The following is a 17,926-nucleotide window of genomic DNA, read 5'->3' on the forward strand; positions in this document are numbered from 1 at the left end:
CTGCCTTTGATATATCAGTTAGATATCAGGAAAATTTTGTTTTTACTCTGAAGGTGCTTAAAGAGTGGAACATGTTGCCCAGGAAGGTTGTGGAAACTCCATCCTTGAAGGTACGTGCCTTCACTGGACACAGCCTGACCAGTCAGATCTTGTTAGATGTGCTGTGAGCAAAGGTTACACTAAACGACTTCTGGAGTTAATTGCCAGCCAAAACTGTGAATCTGTGATTCTATTGCAAGAGGATTGGGTTTGCTTCCGTGTCGTTCATACCTTAGATTGCCACACTTTTGCCATCTGTTGGAATGTTTTCATAATGAAACTCATCTCCTGGCAATCTGTGATTGCTGAATATTCTCAGTCGCCTGCTCTGCTTTTGTGGTTTTTTAGCTTGCTTTTTGCTGTTGCAGGGCTGTGTGGTAGGCAGTTCCGTCCGGTTTGGATAAATGGTTGCTGAAATCACAGACAGTTCTTGGACCACCTGCTACAATCTGTATTTATCACGTCCTGCTCTCTGCTACTGCTGCTCCCCTCTCCTGGGAGCTGCATCGCTTACATAAAGCGCTTACACGTTGCTGTCCCTTCTCCTGGGACTGGTGCTTGGCTTGACAACTAGCCCTTTTCACAGTCCTTCACCTTGATGTTCCTCCTCCATGTGTTCCTGGTGTGGGAGACATGGATGAGATGAAAATGACAGGGACACCTCTGTCCTGGTGACTCTTTCTTCTGCTTTACAGACTGGGAGAACCCAGGCAGTTCAAATGAACTTCTATCCTAAGTAGTGATTTGTAGAAAATGCAGCCTAATTACTTGCCTTAAGATTTCCTGTCCTTTTTTTGGGCCCATATGGTGCCCCTGTTGTACGTGGAAGGAATAGGGAAATAATACTTTATGTTCCTCAAGTTATTTCTGTTTGTTTATTTTTTTTTTCTCTAAACGTAATCTCAAGTTCCAGCACAGTGATGTGATTTTAACTTGGGTAAATGGTATATTGCTTGTAGAACCTTTTGCTAGTTCACCTGACCCTTCATCTTCTGGGGCATAAAAACTCCCATGTGCCATTTTTCGGTAATAGAGAACTTTGCTACTTTGCCAAGGAAATAATGATCCTTGCACATCTTCATTTTTCTTTCAGTGCTGCTTCTCTAAGCATGCTCATAGCCTCAAGCAGGAGAGGAGAGCATTTTTCTCTAGATCCTGCTTGCTCCTATTTCTTTTTCAGGATCGGGATGTTTTCCTTTGGGTGACTCACTGAAATCTACCCTTTCTCCTGAAGGGGACTCACGGTTGTGTGGGTCTTGAGCTGTGACTGGCCTGTAACCCCCATCTTCTCCCTCTCCCTTCTGTGTGTCAGGTCACATCTCTTCAACGTCATATCTGAGAGACTCAAAATCCTTGCCTGGAGTGTTTTTCCCAAGCTACTGTACAAAGAGAGGAATTGGGTAGACAGTAAAGCTGCGGAGGAAGAAATAAATGTGATGGTAGGGAGGGAGTAAAGAAGTCCCCTCAAGGATGGAACAGCATGCGAGAGGTCAGCCCAGTCCTGGGGCACAGAAACTATCTAATGCTTTTGTCCAGTCTTGAGGAGTAGAGGAGGACTTCAGACATGTTGTCCCATGTGTGATTAAATGGATATTGCATAACACTCCCTGAACTTGCACCATTTGTGATAGGGGCAAACGTAAGGTTTTCTTAACAAATTCAGATTATTTGGGTGTTGACCGTTTCTCAGCTGTTGCATATTTCTAACGGGTCTCTGAAATATCCTCAGGAAAGGAACAAACATTTCCTTATGTATATGCATCTTATAGGGAGGCAAATAAAATGGCCTGCTTAAAACAGGTAATATTTGCTTGACATTTCATGAGGCCATTAAAAAGACTTCCAGAAAGCTTCTAGAAGGAATAGGTCATTTTTTAATGCACACAGTTCTGTACCCACTGTGGAATAAATCGATAGTTGACCTTGTTCTAGCAGATAAAGAAGAGTTAATAGCCGACCTGAAATCCCACCGTTGCCTAGGTACCAGTGATTGTTATTTGTCTGTATTTGCTTTGTGCAAACAGAATATGGCATCAGGCAGTAATGTAAGGAGCTTTAGAAGAGTCTGTTTCTTGGACTTTAAACAATTGGCAGGATAACTGTCCAGGAAGGTATCTTTAAAAGGAAAGTGTAAATGGAAGCTGTAAAGTATTCACAGCATCATACTGATGGCTAAAAAGGCATGATTCCACAGTTAGGGTATTTGTACCTTACCTGTTTTTCTCTGCAGTTCATAACAAAGGAGGATGAGACAGCGCTCACTAATATTTAAAAACCAGCAGATCTAGATAAGGTACATCCAAAGATAATAGCCAAAGCAAGGAGACGGCTTATTCATTAATGCTAATTTTTAGCCAATTCTTGTAAACTATGAGGAGTTACAGGAGGCTGGGAGACTGCCAACCAGAATTTACTGTTGAAAAAATCTGAAAGGGATGATCCAAAGTGCTACTAACTATCTATCCGTGTGTTGATCCAAGATAAAAATAATTTTGGAAAGTTTAAAAGAATCCCATTAGAATCTGAAGAAATGTGTTAGTATCTATTCAGCATGACTTTGTAAAATACATCTTTGCAGACAAATACTTTTTTGTTTCTTTTGACAAGATTGTACAGAGCAGTACTGGTATAATTAAACACTGCTCAACCAACTGAATTTGTCCAAATGACCAATTTTTAAGAAAAATCATACTTATCTCAAGCACAGTGCACATTAGAGGGATTAAAAACCTCTTTAATGACAGATAATAAAAAAGTAGTAGTTATTGGGGAGACATCTGTGGTCAAGATTGTTTCTAGTGTCAGTTTCCCCGGGGATCTGTTTCCATCTCTGTTCTGTTCAGTATCTGTATCAACCCATGGAGACAGTACTATTAAAATCTTGCCAGTAAGGTTTGCAGTTAAAAAACTATTTGAGGAGGAGGAAAGTGAAAGATAAGGTTACTGTTAGAGAATGAGTTGAAATGCCTGGTTGACTGATGATAAATCCTACAAAAACGTGTTTGATGCAGCTCAGTGCACAGCACTGACTGCATGGCAACTGGTCTGTGCTCATAGGATGGAAAGCTTTCTTTGGAAAATACTGATTTGGAAGAGTGCTAGTGATTGTTGAAGATGGTTGCTTCAATTATTCAAGGGGGGTTATCAGGCTGAAGGAGGGGTGTGATCTTGCTCATGTTCAAAGTTGAAAAGACTGACTACATAGTTTTACTCAGTTCTAAGATCAGTTTAAGACCAAAAAAATGAGTGATTATTTTTTTTCCAACTATGTAAGGTGTTAGGTTCATTATTTACTCAGCTTATTAAAAAAAGAGGTTGGGAGATGACAAGTTTGTCCTATAGAGGTGCTTAGGTATAGATGATACCTACTAACAGGTCTGGATCTTGTGTACAGTCATAATAAGATTTTCCAGTTGCAAGCTGAGATTTAACACAGCCTTGAAATAAGAGAAAAATTAATTAAATAGACATTTGGGCTAATTTAAACAATGGAACAAGTTAGCAGGGAGAAGAATTGCTATCAGTGTTAAAAACAAAGTAGCAACTCTTTTAAAAGTCTTACTATCTGTTCTCTGAGGGACATTCTTTGCCTAGTGTGTGTAAGAACTCTGACATGATGGTGGTAGTCTTCTCCTTAACTGCTGATAGGATGTCCCCTTCCTTTCTGGACTATGTATGCAGAGGAAAAGCTCATGTTTCCCTCAGTGTGTTTCAGCTTTGTGCTGTGATAGTGTCTGTGCTTATACGTTGTGCCTGATAGCTTCAGCCTTTCCCTCTCATGCTTCAGGAAGCAGTTCTTTCTCCTCCCAGTATAAAATTGGCTGGGATAGTCTCATCGTTTCTGGACTTCAGAGTAGCATGGACTTCGGAGTCTCCTGGTGAAGGTGGAGGCTGGGTTGGACTGCCTGCATGATGAAGATCCTTCTCTTCTCAAGCTGAATCTTGAACTGCCTCCACAAAAGCAAGCAAAGTGGATTGTTTTGGTAGCTTATACGGGTGTCTGTGCACTAAACCTTTATCTGTTGTGAGAGCAACAGTATGAAGAGTCAGAATTGATGTTTTTCAGAATGTACACTTAAGCAAAGAGCATTTTACCACAGTAAGATAAAAATAAGGACTATGCTGATGATGCTTGCAGATGAAGGTGGGTTAGCAGTGTACAGGGTGTGAATTTTCTCAGCCTCTGACTTCAGAGGGAGACATTAGCTTTTCTAAAACATGCTCACTCCATGGCTACTATTTGTAGACTTGACTGCTTCTGGTGGGGAGCGTCATCAGCCCAGTTGATAAAGGGGGTTTGTGCGTGATCAGCTACAGCAGTAATAACCCATAGGTGTTTTCTATGAAGATGACTGTTTTGTCACATTTAGTAACTTCTAGTTAATGAAGTTTTTAATAACATCATTTATTACAGGTGACAGAATGGTAGCTACTTTTTGTTTGTTTGTTTCACTGTAGATGTTAAGGCAGGTAATCTTATAACTTTCCTTCTCTAAGCGTAATTCATATCTCTAGGGCGAGGTTCTTTATGATGTAAGGTTGTGGTAGACCACTGCTTTGTATGACCCAAGCAGTGCAGCTCTGCAAGCTCAGATATTTTTGGAAGCTCTTGTAGCCTTCAGATCTTGGCCTCTGAGGAAACATTTTGTCACTTTACACTTCCTAAAATAACTTACTGGATATAATTTCTCATCCAACTTCATTCTGGTGTCAAGAGTGCAAAGCACCTCCACGAGCCTGTAGTGTGGGGCTAAAACAATAACAAGTTAGACTACAGCTCTTTGTCACCAAGAAATCAGTAGAATTTAAAATCTGTAATTGCCAGTAAATAAATATAAATACACAAGTAATTCATGATACATAAGTATTGGTAATGGTAGAAAACTGCTCATTATGTGTTAAGGCATAGGGGTGAATAATATGACAGACCAAGAAGCTCTTACCTGCAGATGTTCATGCACTGAGGCCTGAAATTCAGCAATAGGAAAGCTGCAGAAAGGGACTCTGCTTTCGAAGTGGATTGGGCATCGGAAGAAGGAAATCCTGTCTTCTGAATATCAAGATGTATTTTAAGTTTTTCATCTGCTAATAGTACTGGCCACCAATTGCATATAACAAGTCACGTGTGTCAGGATTGGAGAACAGCTGTTCTGGCACAAGGTGGCCTCTGTGACTTTTCTTGTTTCCAAACTCTTTCTGCGATGAGAGCAAGCCCCAGCCCTGTTGCAGGGCAGGACTTCGTTCCTACTGATGTTGGTTAGAGTTACAGGAGGGGCTGCTGTTTATACTGATGTGTTTTAGTTGTGCCTTTTCTGAAACCACCTTTGCTAAGGACTTGTGTACTCGGTGCTGCTTGAACATCGTGCTTTGGCTGCGCAGCCGCGACAGGGACCACGATGCTTCTGCGCAGGGGTGCTGGTCACTGCAGCTGTCGGCAGCTCTTGTACTGTTGGCCTTGCTCTGCAAAAGCTTATCTGCTATGGAAACTTCTGTACTAACCCTCTGGTGGAAGGCAGTAATCACTGGATCATACAGACTTGTCTAAGATTTGTTTAGGTTTTCATGTGAGTTACTAGGAGAATCTGCAGCAAGACTAGGCTGAATGTCATTTAGTAAACAGTGCTGTGCTGTAGCTGGATTTAATTGCGTAAAAGGCCTGGGTAAAATTACGTGGAGTTATCTTTTATTAACCCAGTTTCATATGGACTCAGTCTACATGCTAAATCCTCTAAAATTGATTTTTAAATGTGTGGTACTTTTGTGGGCATGGGTCCAAGTACCTTTGCTGTGGCAGCACTACCAGGTTACACTGCAGTCACACCTCTGGGGAATAGCGCAAGGCAGCAACAAGGAGCTGGAAGTGTAGACAGGGAAACTGGACAGATGTGAAGATTTCTGGATGGTACCCTCCAGTCCTGGTCATCCCTCTCTCACTGTTTCATGTGAAAATCTTTTATTTGCGAGTCAGAGGATAAGAAATGACTGAGGAGCTGTGTTCATCACTTTTTTTTTTTTTCCTTCTGGGATGTCTGTGGTCTGTAAATCCTGTTAGAAATCTGTGCTCTTTGTGTGGTTTCCTGTTAAAGTCTGGTTTCTTAGAAAATGTGTGTTTTGCTGGGCAACAGGTCAACCCTAATAAGGGCTGCTTGGTACTTACTTGTTATCTGTTCAGTTGGTAAACTGTGGTAGTGCTTTGGTCTATAAATGCTCCATCTTCCTGTCATTGCAAACATACCGGTGTAGCTTGGCTGAACAGGGTTGGCCCCACTGTTTGAAGAGATGACTCAGCTTTGTGTGAGGACGTTTGTGTACTGATAACAGCATAGCTCTGTCAGACTCCATGCTGCCATAACTAAGCACTTACTAATACAGGCTAGGATGGAGCCAGCTGTGCTCGGCTGAAAGTGTATCCCATGGAACTGGGAGCTAGGGAAAGGACACTCTGCAACACGGACCTGTTCTGCTTATGAAATGTTCTTGCTCATGCATCTCAAGCCTGAGGACCTGAAATGGTTTCCTGTACCGGAGGTTGGTTTCCTGGCTATTTTGAGTTTCGACCATCTTTAAGAATGGGCTGTTTGACACCTCTGAGATTTAGATATCTCACTGGACTCTAAGTGAATTTTGTAAGGCTAGTGAAGCTGCTTGGGCATACAGAGTTCTCTTGTAGGGATGTGATGTGGTCACATGGTGTCTTGCGTTACCTTTTGTGGTTCTATGATTTCTAGAGAATTTACCTTGTACTCCCCATTGTTTACATCTTTAGGATTAAGTTACTTGTCTGGCACATTTGGAGCTGATTTTGAAAGCTCTAGACAGGGAGAGGAGGCAGGGCCAGCTGGAACAGAGCATACAGGAGGGGCATTACCAAACTGTCAGTGCCTTGGAAGACAAAAGCTATCTAGTGCCAGATCTCTCAAATTTATTATATTGAATGTAGCTATGGCCCCAGCTGGAAAAATCTGTTGCCTTCATGTCATCTGGGTGGAAAGAAACACACAGCATGCATATACCTTTGCTTGCATCAATGATAAGGTAGATGTTCAAACAAGAAAACTGGATTCTGGTCCAAACTCGTGTCTGCTAATATCTTTATGCCTCTTAAAAAATGTGAATTCTACCACTACCTGCTACCACTGTAGCAGAGCTGATTTTTCATTTATCTGCTTTACAGAACAATAACTGAAAGCTTGTCAAGGTCACTTCAGGGAAGGAACCACTAACCTAAAACAAGATGCTCTGGCTCCTATGCCATGGCATAACTGGAAGAGAGTGTGTGTGTATATCTTTCCGTCATATGCCACGTGCACATGAGCAGTTCATGGAGGTGGCTTCTTGCACAACCTGATATATGGTGGGGAAATGCTGTCTGCTTGGTCACATAGCAAGCTTTTTAACTCACAGTGCTGAGCCTTCTCCAGAAGCTGTGCAGGGTTCTAAGCAGAAGTTCTTGGTAATCATTGAATGAGCCAATCAAGTCTGTCAGCCCAGTGATTCATGTCTTCAAAGTCAGAGATTAGACAGTTAGTCCTCATGGATGACTTAAGCATGGGACTTGTTTTATTTGGCCAGACCCTCTGTCTGTTGAAACATCCAAACATGCCTCTATACGTGATTTAAAAAAATTGTTTTAGAGGGCACTTGGTGTTGACCCTTGTATTTAGACAGCCCAGCATTTTCCATACAAAAATTGTGACCTTTCAGTAAGGAGCTCTTAAAACTTCTCTTGTTTGCAGTAGACTGTTGACATTTGGTAGGCGAAGCACCACCGGAGAACAAAGTGCCTTTTTATGTTCCACTAAATTAGATTCAGCTTCGAAGGAGACATACACTGTTAAAATGAACTAGTTCTTTATCTCCCTGCTTCCATTCTTCAGGAAAACTCTGGCATGCTACCGGAAAAAAAGTGCCTCCAGTGCTGGACCTGCTGTAACCATTGCAGCAGTGAGGACAAGAGTCGTGGTGTTAGGAGCTGTCAGAGCAGCCGTGGCAATGGCTTGAAGAGCCCAGGGCACATCCTCCTGCCTCACAGTCATGCTGCTTTCTTCCAGGGATTTTCATGGAGCCAGAAGCCCCTCCCAAGCAAACCTCAGTTCAGCAGTTAGCCCCTGTTGTGTCTGCTCTTTTCTCCCAAGGAGGTCCTTCCCTCTTGCCTCTCTAAACACCCTCAACTCGTAGGCAGAAAAGAGATTGGGGCAGTTTGCATGGGTGGATGTAGCCTATTGCAATAGATGTCAAGCCTGTGCTTGCTGCAGCCACAGGATTTAGTGATCTTGCGTCTGTAATCTAGGAAATTATGTACCTTCATCATCTGCTAGGCAAGGAGGCAAACCTGCCACCTCTCAAAGAGCTGGGTCAGACCGCTTTTGTTCAGTGTTACCACCAGCATTTTGTCAGCCACAAGAAGTTAAACACACAAGACAGGCTTTCCTATTGGTGTGGCAACCCTGTGTGGGGAACTCAGCCCAGCGGGGCTGGGAGGCAGTGCTGGCAGTACTACCCAGGGATCCAGGCCCAGCTGGGTGTGCAGAAAGGGGAAGATGGCGTGGCGTGTGCACCAGAAGCTGCACAGTTTGTTCACTTTCAGGATCATTCTAATGAGGTAGAATGGTGATTTTGACTTTGAAGATTCTGAAAATAATTTTGGCACTTGCATGTATTGAGAGGCTGGCTGTTTCAGTGTGTGTGTGTGTGGCAAGGCCAGCCAGCTGAGCTGATTTGGCAGAGGACATATCCTGCTCTCAGGCAGGGTCTGCTTTCTGCTCCCTTTTTCTTCTCAGAGCCCTCATGCTCACCTGACTCTTTAAGTCACGTCAGATAAGTAAACTGTCAAAAAACTTTGTATTTATTCCTTTTGTTGGGTTAGGTTTTCACAGGATCATTGAGCTGTATCAGTTTATCTACAGGTGAGAATGAAAGCTGAGGCCAGCCCTAGGAGGCTAGTGAGACCAGACAAGGAAGGACAAGGGAGCAGCTCTTCAGCAGCCACGAGCTGTTAAATTGGTTCAGCCCATGTCATGTAACGATGCTGGAATAGTCTACCAGGAAAGCAATCATGACTGATTTCTTTCAAGGCAGTGCCCAAGCCATATGCAACAAAGACAATAAAAAGCAATCAACGGTTAATCTCCTTTATTGACAAGCCCACGCCAAGCATGGGATAGAAATAGAAAATGTATTTTAGCTGTGATTGGCACAGCCGCAGTCAAAAGAGGATCCAGCATGGATCAAGCCTAAGCTGTTGAACATTTCAAGGAAGATGCGTGTTTATATTAGCATTATTCAAACTTCATGTAACGTGGGATATTGTGAATTCAATTGTTCTTGGGATGAATAGAAGATCAAGTATTGTCCTTTAACAATAGAACAGTAAAAACAACATCTGTGAACTAAGATCTCCTTTTTAGAATGGAGAATGGAAGCAGACAGAAACTATAGCTAAAATTGTTGGAAAGGGTTTGTTGCTTGCAGACAGTTGTGGAATACTTGTTCAAGGAACTTAATAGCTTTTTATTGCTTTACATACTCAGAGCTTCTCCTCAGGCTTCGTGGCTCCCTGTTATAAATGTTCCATCTTTTCAAATCTAGCCACAAGCCTTTCAAGCAGGACACCCACAAAATGAGTACTATAACCATTTGACTCTGAATGCAAATGTTAATTAAAAAAAGAGGCAAATACTATATTAAGAGCAACAGGTAAAAGGGAGAGTGTCCCAATGCCTGGAGGCTGTGTTCATCACATCTATTTTCTTGCTGACCCTTCCTTTATATGCTACCAAACTTTTGCAAGTAGTGAGATCAAAACCATGCTGTTAGAAGCTTTCCTAAATAATGGGATAGGAAAAACACTCAGATGTAGCATTTGTCTGAGCACAGTATGTCTCTCTAGAATGAAGACTGCTTGTATACATGGCTCCTGAAAATGACGTCTAGACCCATCTTTCTAGAGAGCAGACCTCCAGCTTGGAAATAGAGCGTTGACAATTCTAGAATACAGAGCATTGTGGGCCTCTGAAGTGATGATGCTTTTACCTCTAGGTTACTGGTTTGTGTCTGGCTACTTCAATAGAAATATTTTAATATGTTTCAAGCAAGGTGAAAGATGTATTTCCACAGAGGTGGTAAATCTCCTTTCTACCATGTAACTCATGTTTTCCATTTTGTGTTCTGTGCTAAATAGGGAGCTCTTTTGAACTCACTGATACAGAGCAGAGCTCTCCTTGGGGTCTCCAGGCTGAGACAGAGGTCAGAATTCTATCACAGGTGGTAGACTTTCTCAGGCCATTGACAACCTATTGTATGTCACAGGTTGAAGCTCAATTATCTTTTTCTGAGAAACAAACTGTTGGGAGGTTGCCATTTTGCGTTTTCTGAATCTGCCATCAATTCTTTTGAAGGTGCGGAGCTTTGGAAAATAAAGGGGAGGAAAGGAGATTCAGAGTTCGGAATCTCTGAGGTTGGGATGATACGTAACTATCCCTTCCAGAGAAACATCACTGTTAAGTTTCTCTTCATGATAGCCACTTCAAGAGAAAGCTGAAATGCTGAATTACGTGTCAGAAATGTTGTTAGATGCCTGAGATGAAATCGTATAACCACGTTGTAGATGAAATAGGTAGAATGAGGGAAGAAAGAATTGTTTAGATTAAAAGCAGGAAAGATGAGATGCTCAAATCCCTGAAACTCTTCTGGAGATTGTTTTTTCTTCCTGTAGACTTTTGTGAGAAAACCTGGGGTTTGTGACCAAGAGGATCTGCATGTCTTAACCCAAGAGAATTGGGTCACGTCACTGGGATATTATTCTTTTGCCTGTATGCCTGAAATGGAAATATTCTCACCTCCATTCTTGCACTAAGCCAGACCCAAAAAGGTAAAAAAAATGATTTACCAAAAATAAATCTTTTTTTTTCCCCCCTTGTCTCTCTGCAGCAATTCGGCAAAATCCTTGATGTAGAGATAATCTTTAATGAGCGTGGCTCGAAGGTAAGTCCTGTTTCTGTACCCGCTTCTCTTGTTTTGATTGCAGAGTAAAAGGCAGTTCATTGCCTCGAGAATATATTCTGTAGAGATCAGCAGGAATTAGTGTGATGGGGGAAGGGAAAAGCTATTTTGGGGACTGTCTCCTGTTCCCTCTGACTGGAGACTCTGAGCATGGTCAATTCTGGGCAGCATGTACAAATGCTCCTAGACAATCCTATCTGTAATGTGGGATCAGGTTCCCCAGCCTTTTGAACAAACGGGGAGTCAGTCATTTGAGCCTTCACACCAAGCTGTTCCCATTGCACTAGCAGTGGATGCCCTGTGGGGAAGGGAGAATAAGGTAAAGCAGCTTTATGTGATGGGAGACTTTAATAAAAAAGGCTAACTCACCCCCATCCCCCCATTTCATTGCATTAAAATACTTCTGTAGAAAAGCTGTCATATCTCATATGTGAAAGGATTTTATTTACTCTGTTTTGTAGACTTACTTGGCGCTTTTGAGACACCGACCTTTCATGTTTGAGATATTTGATGCTTAATATGAGCATCCTCATATTCCACTTGCCCTGCCCAGTGTGGACCTCCCCCACAGAATTTGCATTCACACACCTATTTTCATCTTACAGATATATTAAGAGGGAGGTTTCATTGAGGGTTAATGGTAATTTGTTTCTCTGGAGATGAGATTTCAAATGTTGCTTAGGTCAGCTGCAGAGATATTCAGTGATCTCTGTCCTAATTGGCAATTGGTTCTCATCACCTAACCAGTATCACCACAATGACAAATTGATGTGATTCTCTCTCTGCCCAGGAGGTTCAGCACTGGAATAGCAGGGAGTTTTGCAGGTCAGGAGCGAGGTGCATTGCCAAAGCTCTATGGGGGAAGCTTGCACAGTGCATGTCTATACTCTGCTTGACTTAATCAATGCTAAGATTCCCATTTTCAATTAAAACAAAATTTTCCTCCTCCCCACACACACGTGTGTGCACATGTGTGCATGCACACAAGAGGTTTTTTGAAGTTGCAAATCAGCTAAGCAGTTTCAGTTTACAGTCTATATGCCTTTTGCTTGGATTTGAGGTTCACATTCTTTATGGTGGCCTCTTTGCTTCAACATATATTCTGGGGTATGTTCATATTCAGAGCCCTCTGCAAATTTCCACCCATGTTGCCCAAGATGCATTCTGAAATTCTTCAGTCTCTGTATTAACTGGAAACCAGAAAGTCATTGATCTGTATATAAGAGAAATGAGTCTTAGCCCTTTTCCCATCCATTGTTTGTGCTTAATACCATGGTTTTCTTTTGTTTCGATTTTTGGCAAGACAGTCTGAACAAGTAAATATCTATATGATTTAGTTATAGTGTTTTACTTCCCCGAATGGATAAAAATCTATATGCTTTACCAAAACAATCAGCTGTGCTGAGTTTGTAAATATTTATCCTGCGCTCTGCTATTCTTTTGATATTTATAGGCCAAAGCTGTCTGTGAAATTACTCTTGATCTTAGTAAATTTTGTTCAGCTTTGGGAATAGCCTCTGGCCTCTATCAAATCCCTACTTGTTTGGTTATTATTGCAAAAGAAAGAACAAAATTAACTGGCCTGGCCAAGGGGTGAGCTCTCTCCTTCATACCCCACTGCTCGTGCCTTCCAGAGCAGTATTTTCCTCTCCACACATGAACTTACTTCTGTCTCCCATCCATACAACCCTGTGTATTAAATGCCCACGGCTGCCTTTTCCCTTCTAGGCAACATTGACTTTGAAGACTTTTCTGTGAATACTTCATTTATTATATGAAAAGTACCTTCTTGTGCAGTTGCTAAAGCCCAAGGCTTCTGGTTTTCAGTTAAAACAAAAATTACTGCTGAAGAGTTCCATGACAAATTTTATCCTGAACCCTTCATAAATATTTGGAAAACAAAAAAAAAAACCCAAACAAAAGCAGGGATGTTCTTCCAGTCCTTGACCATGCAGTTTTCTACTGCTTTTTTTGGTCATCTTACAGCAAAAAGCAGTTACAAAACTGGTAGCCTATATTGAGGGATGGGGCAGAATCTGAACAGAATGAGAAAACAGCCAAAGAGTTATTTCATGGTATCTCTGCATCATTCTCTACCCAAAGTAATTCCTGTTTTAAAAAGAATGCAAGATTCTTCCTGCTTAGCATGAAAATGGGAGGCCCCAGTGTTTGAGTGGGGTGTAGCTGCACGAAGCACCTGGTATTCACATAATAATGGAAAAACAACAGTTTGGTGATCTGATGGTGAAGCAAAGGAAATGGATCTTTCTGGAGGCCACTCACTCACTCTTGGGTTCTTCCTCCACCTTAGGAAAAAAAATTCTGAATGCATTTTCCTGCCCTGTGGTTTCCATTCTAATCTAATGATATGAAACCTCTCTCTCTTCTTCTTCTCCTCCTCCTCTCTCTTGGGAATCCGAAAGCAGATGCTCCTGCTGCCTGCCTTGTGCTGTGTTCTCAAATCTCCCTTCCCTTCCCTGGGTTCCTAAGGGTTGTAGAGTTTTGTGTATATGTTTTGTAAATATTTAAAAGGTACGGTGGTGAATCCCAAACCGCCCTGGGTTCGTCCCCACCCAGCGTGCGATGGGGTTGAGCAGCACTTTGTCCCTGACAAGCTGTGGCAGGAGAACTCGGCTGGGATCGCTCCAGTGCTGGTCGGTAGGAGGGACTGGAGGAAGCATGCTGGTTGCATTCTTCCTTTTTGAATCCACCTGAGATGACCGGGCAGTTTTCTTCGACAGCCTGGGGGAACTGTATCAAACTGGCTGCATCTTCAAGATCTCTGTGTACTTAGGAAGTTTGGTGACCAAAGAGAGAGCAGCGTGTGTCCATCACAGCCACCTCGCACCTCAGGTTCTCTCAGAAATGTTGTTTGTTGACTTCCTATATCACAGCAGAGGAGGAGGCAGTTAATAATTAGTTTTGCTGATTGTTCTTTCAGAGCAACGTGAATTCTTGTTTTGTAACTCAATTTCTTCCCAGATTCAATCTGTTCAGTAGGATTTTATGGGCCCTGGGTAGACTTCACACTTACACTGCTTTGCTGTGTATGAGAAAGAAGATACAAACTTTAAACATCCCTTGAATTTCATTTTGTTTTATTCTTGTTTAATAGAATGACATCAGTCTTCCCTTGATCTGTTTGGGTTTTTTTGCTTGCTTCCAGGAAACTAGCTGTTTGTTTAATTTATCCTGTTTACCATTACATTTCTAGTTCTGACTCGTATCAAGTGCCTTTATATAGCATTCTGCCCATGGTTGCAGTTTACCATGCACTTCACTGAACCGTGAATAAAACACCTCCAGAGGAAGTCGAGAGGATTCCTGCTCCTTTTGTTAGTGGAGATGCATCCTCTAGATGCGTATTTTATCACTATTGTGCTGAATTGAACAAGTGGACATATTTGCAGAATTAAAGCAGTCTGCCTGTGTAACGAGTACCCTGTGGCGTTCAGAAAGCTGCAGGGGAAGGGAATCCAAGCTCTTTGCTCATCAGCTGTGTACCATGTGGCATTCCAAGATGTGTCCTCAATGACATTCAGAGACCAAGAGTGCATAAGCACATAGCAAAATCTTAGCTGAATAGGGAGAGGATTTTTTTTTTGGTAGCTTTTTAAATCGTAGGAGTTCATATCAGTGCAGATGAGCTCATGGTTTCAGGATACTGTAAGTTTGTCCCTCACTGCTTTCCACTTGGAAGATCCAGATCTCCAAGTTCTTGTATAGGACTGAAGTGACTTGAAGTGCTTCATATTTAATTAAAAAATTAGTTGTACAGTAGGTTACATCTTGTCTTCACAAAGAAATTGCATCTGTTGGTGTTTGGATTTATGTAAGTAAACCTGTGCTAACTAAGAACTTGTGCAGGAAGCTGTGTAAGATTTTTTTGTTTGCAATTAACTGTAAGTTAATAAATAAAAACATAAATACAGGTTTTGAAAACGAAGCCTTAAAGGCTGTATGCTTGCATGTGCATTTATTTCTGTTTGAATGGATTAGGTGCTTTGAGTTGAGCCACTCTTGTTCTGGGCCTAATTTCCCCTCAGTGGAAAGCCCCTTCTTACATAAAATGAATTAGAGGCCTTGTTTTCGTTTTAATTCTATTTTTATAAATTTTGTTCAGTTTTCATCAGTTGAGCCAGAAATACAAATTGTGTTATTAACACAAATAGGCTTAAAAACAAATTAAGTACTGGCGACCAGCATGACCTTCTCAGGTCACCAAATCCCTTTAGAATGCCAGTGGCATGAAGGAGACATGACTGGTGTCCCTTTATCCTAGTTCACTGAAGTAGTTTTATGCCTTGAAGTCTGCAATACTAAACTAACGAGTTAAATTAGTCCATACACCAAACCGGCTTATTTAAACTTGAATTTCAGGCTGAAGTTAATGTTTTCATAGTATTGCTCCTGTGGGAACACCTTCCCAGTAGTGCTCGTTTTACTGTGTAGGGAACTGAATCCAGGGTGCAATTGGCAAAATACTGGTGCAGCAGAAAGAGAGAGAGAGAAATGAGCTTGTCTTCAACCAGTTTAGCTTGTTGAACTCACAGACCACACAGTGAGATCCACGATCGGTTGAAGGGAGGAGGAGCAGCACACAGCCGGGGATGACATGGGCCATGAAGCCCCTGACCTGGGCTGGCTGGAGCTGCTCTGAAGCCCCAAGCTCTCGCTGCACAGCAGTGCTGGCCGGGTTCCCACTGCCGGCCCCTGCCCCTTCCTCTGTTCTGCAGCAGGGATCGGCAGTGGAGCAACACAGACCGGACTGTGGAAATGATACAGCTTAAAAATAACCCTGCAGGGGTTTTTTTGACGGTACATTTACATTTTTTTTAGTCAGAATAATTCCTGCATCTGACTCACCAGATCTTAGAGGTACATGGATGGGTGTTTTGCATCTGTGTGCTTTAATGCAATCAAAGTGAGGCACAGGGCAGGGAGGAGCTGGTAGAGCTGCTGAAATGGTGGCAGCTGGTTTTGTGCCGATACTCACCAATTTGAAGGGTGCATTTGTGTGTGTGACTTCAATAATGTGTTTTCTGGAGTTTTTGCTGTGACGCTGTCGGTGCATTCGGTCCTGCTCATCTCAGGTGGATTATAGTTGAAACCCTCCTAGTCTTTCCAAATGTCTTGCAAACAGGTGGCCTAAACTGCTGCCTCTTTGGCCGTTTTTTTCAGGCTTCTAAAAGTTTGTATATTATGGAAATAAGGGGAAAAAAAAACAAAAGAAAAAACTTGCTTAGAACAAAGCACAGCAGCAGATGACAGCAAGGCTGGTTGCTGGCTGTGTGCTCCAGTGGTACAAGGCAAAGATGCTGCTGCTAGGGTGACTGGTCTAAACTCCATGACAAAAAAAAAAGTTAACAGTGCATGGATTTCAAGGGGCTCTGTTTAGTTTTCTTTGGTTTTATTTTTTTTATTTTACTTTATTTTATTTTTGTTGTTGTTTTTTGTTTAATTTCTGTGTTCTGGCCACACCCAGGAGAACCGTCTGCTTTTGATTTCTCCCTTTACGGTTACATGGTAAATTTTCTTTCTCATTCTTCAGAGATGGAAACGTTCAAATACTATATATACATTTATTATTTTTTTTTCACTGCTCATCATGTTGCTTGTTATTTATTGCAGAGTCTGAGGCCAGACTAAAAGGGTGGCAGTTACTCGGTCTCTTCAGGCCCTTTCAATAAACCTTTGGGTAAAAAGGGGTTAGTCTGGTACCGCAAATTACTCATTAATCCTAAAAATGTTGTTGGAGTTTAGTGTTCACTGGGTTAAACTTATTTTCTGCATGGGAGAAGTTCCTGGCAATTGCTGATGGGAAGGAATTGTTGAAAATTTCAGCCTTGTTATCATAACAGCATTATTAAACCTAAGCTATTTGTATAATCTAAATTTTAGAAGCCCTAAGTCTTTTTTTTTATCCAGGATCTTCCCTTCCTCTGGCTCCATACCTACTACTATGGAGCAATCCAGTACCTGCTATAAAGCCAAGCTAGTAGATATTGGATACCTGCCATCTCTTCTTTTTTCCTTCCTCCTTTCTTTCTTTTTTTTATTTTTCCAAGGTCAAGACAACCTTGAGAAGAGAATACTGAGAATTGTTTGTTTTATATATATAGTTACAAATTAATCCCTATTCTTTACAGGTCATCTATGAGAAGGAATAAAAAAATATATGTATGTGCTTTTTTCTCTCCCACATCAAAAATGTGTGTGTATATATATAATTGCTAGTTTTTAAACTTTGAAATAACAAAAATATCAAGCATGGCTCACCTGCTTTTCCTGAAGAAAATTTGAATGTGTAAGAGATGCATTAATGTGAGAAACCAAGAGGGCACAAATACTGACTCTGCCATAGTCAACTATGTAAAGCATTAATTCAGCATTGACATTAAATGGTTCTCGACAAAGAGAGTTGCACAAGCTAAGGACTGATCTGTCAATATGGTTAATTAGTTATGTTGTTCTGAATCAGATTAATTCTGGTTTAATTCACATTGTTAATTATATTCCTATAGTCTGCATGTGGATTGTATGCTACCTTGAGTAAACTTAATAAAAGTACTGAAAATTCCTACTCAGTTTAAAGATAATTAATGCTAATGTAGTTTTTTAAAAACCCCTACAGACTTCACTAATTGCAAGCAGATGTGAATTAAAATAGTCTAGTTTGGTTCTAGCCTGCACAGATTAATGTCTAAAAAATTACCTTCCATCTGCACTCCAGCTTTCAGTTCACATCATCACCGAAGACATAAATTTCATTCAGTCTCCACAGGCTTGCCTAGAACAAACAGAAATTTTAATGTAAAAAGAGAAGAGGGAAATAGAGATTCGTGTTGCAGTCCTTGCCTCCCCTCCTCCTCCAGCCTTTTAGAAG

At 41.5% G+C, this 17,926-nt stretch overlaps 1 protein-coding gene across 10 annotated transcripts in view; it reads left to right on the top strand.

Annotated features, from left to right (window-relative positions):
• Positions 1–17,926, top strand: part of RBFOX2 (RNA binding fox-1 homolog 2) — a 167,532-nt gene that overhangs the window by 125,077 nt on the left and 24,529 nt on the right. For all 10 annotated transcript variants that reach the window (XR_003570723.1, XR_003570722.1, XM_027879550.1 and 7 more), the window contains one exon: positions 10,969–11,022. Coding sequence is in view for 8 of the 10 variants with exons in the window: in XM_027879550.1 (XP_027735351.1) it covers positions 10,969–11,022 (54 nt within the window). In the remaining 2 variants the exon portion in view is untranslated. The remainder of the gene's footprint in view (positions 1–10,968; positions 11,023–17,926) is intronic.

The sequence above is a fragment of the Empidonax traillii genome, unplaced genomic scaffold (assembly GCF_003031625.1).
Source record: "Empidonax traillii isolate 1590-97213 ecotype Southwest subspecies unplaced genomic scaffold, ASM303162v1 scaffold55:size2822071, whole genome shotgun sequence".
In the NCBI taxonomy this organism is placed as follows: Eukaryota; Metazoa; Chordata; class Aves; order Passeriformes; family Tyrannidae; genus Empidonax; species Empidonax traillii.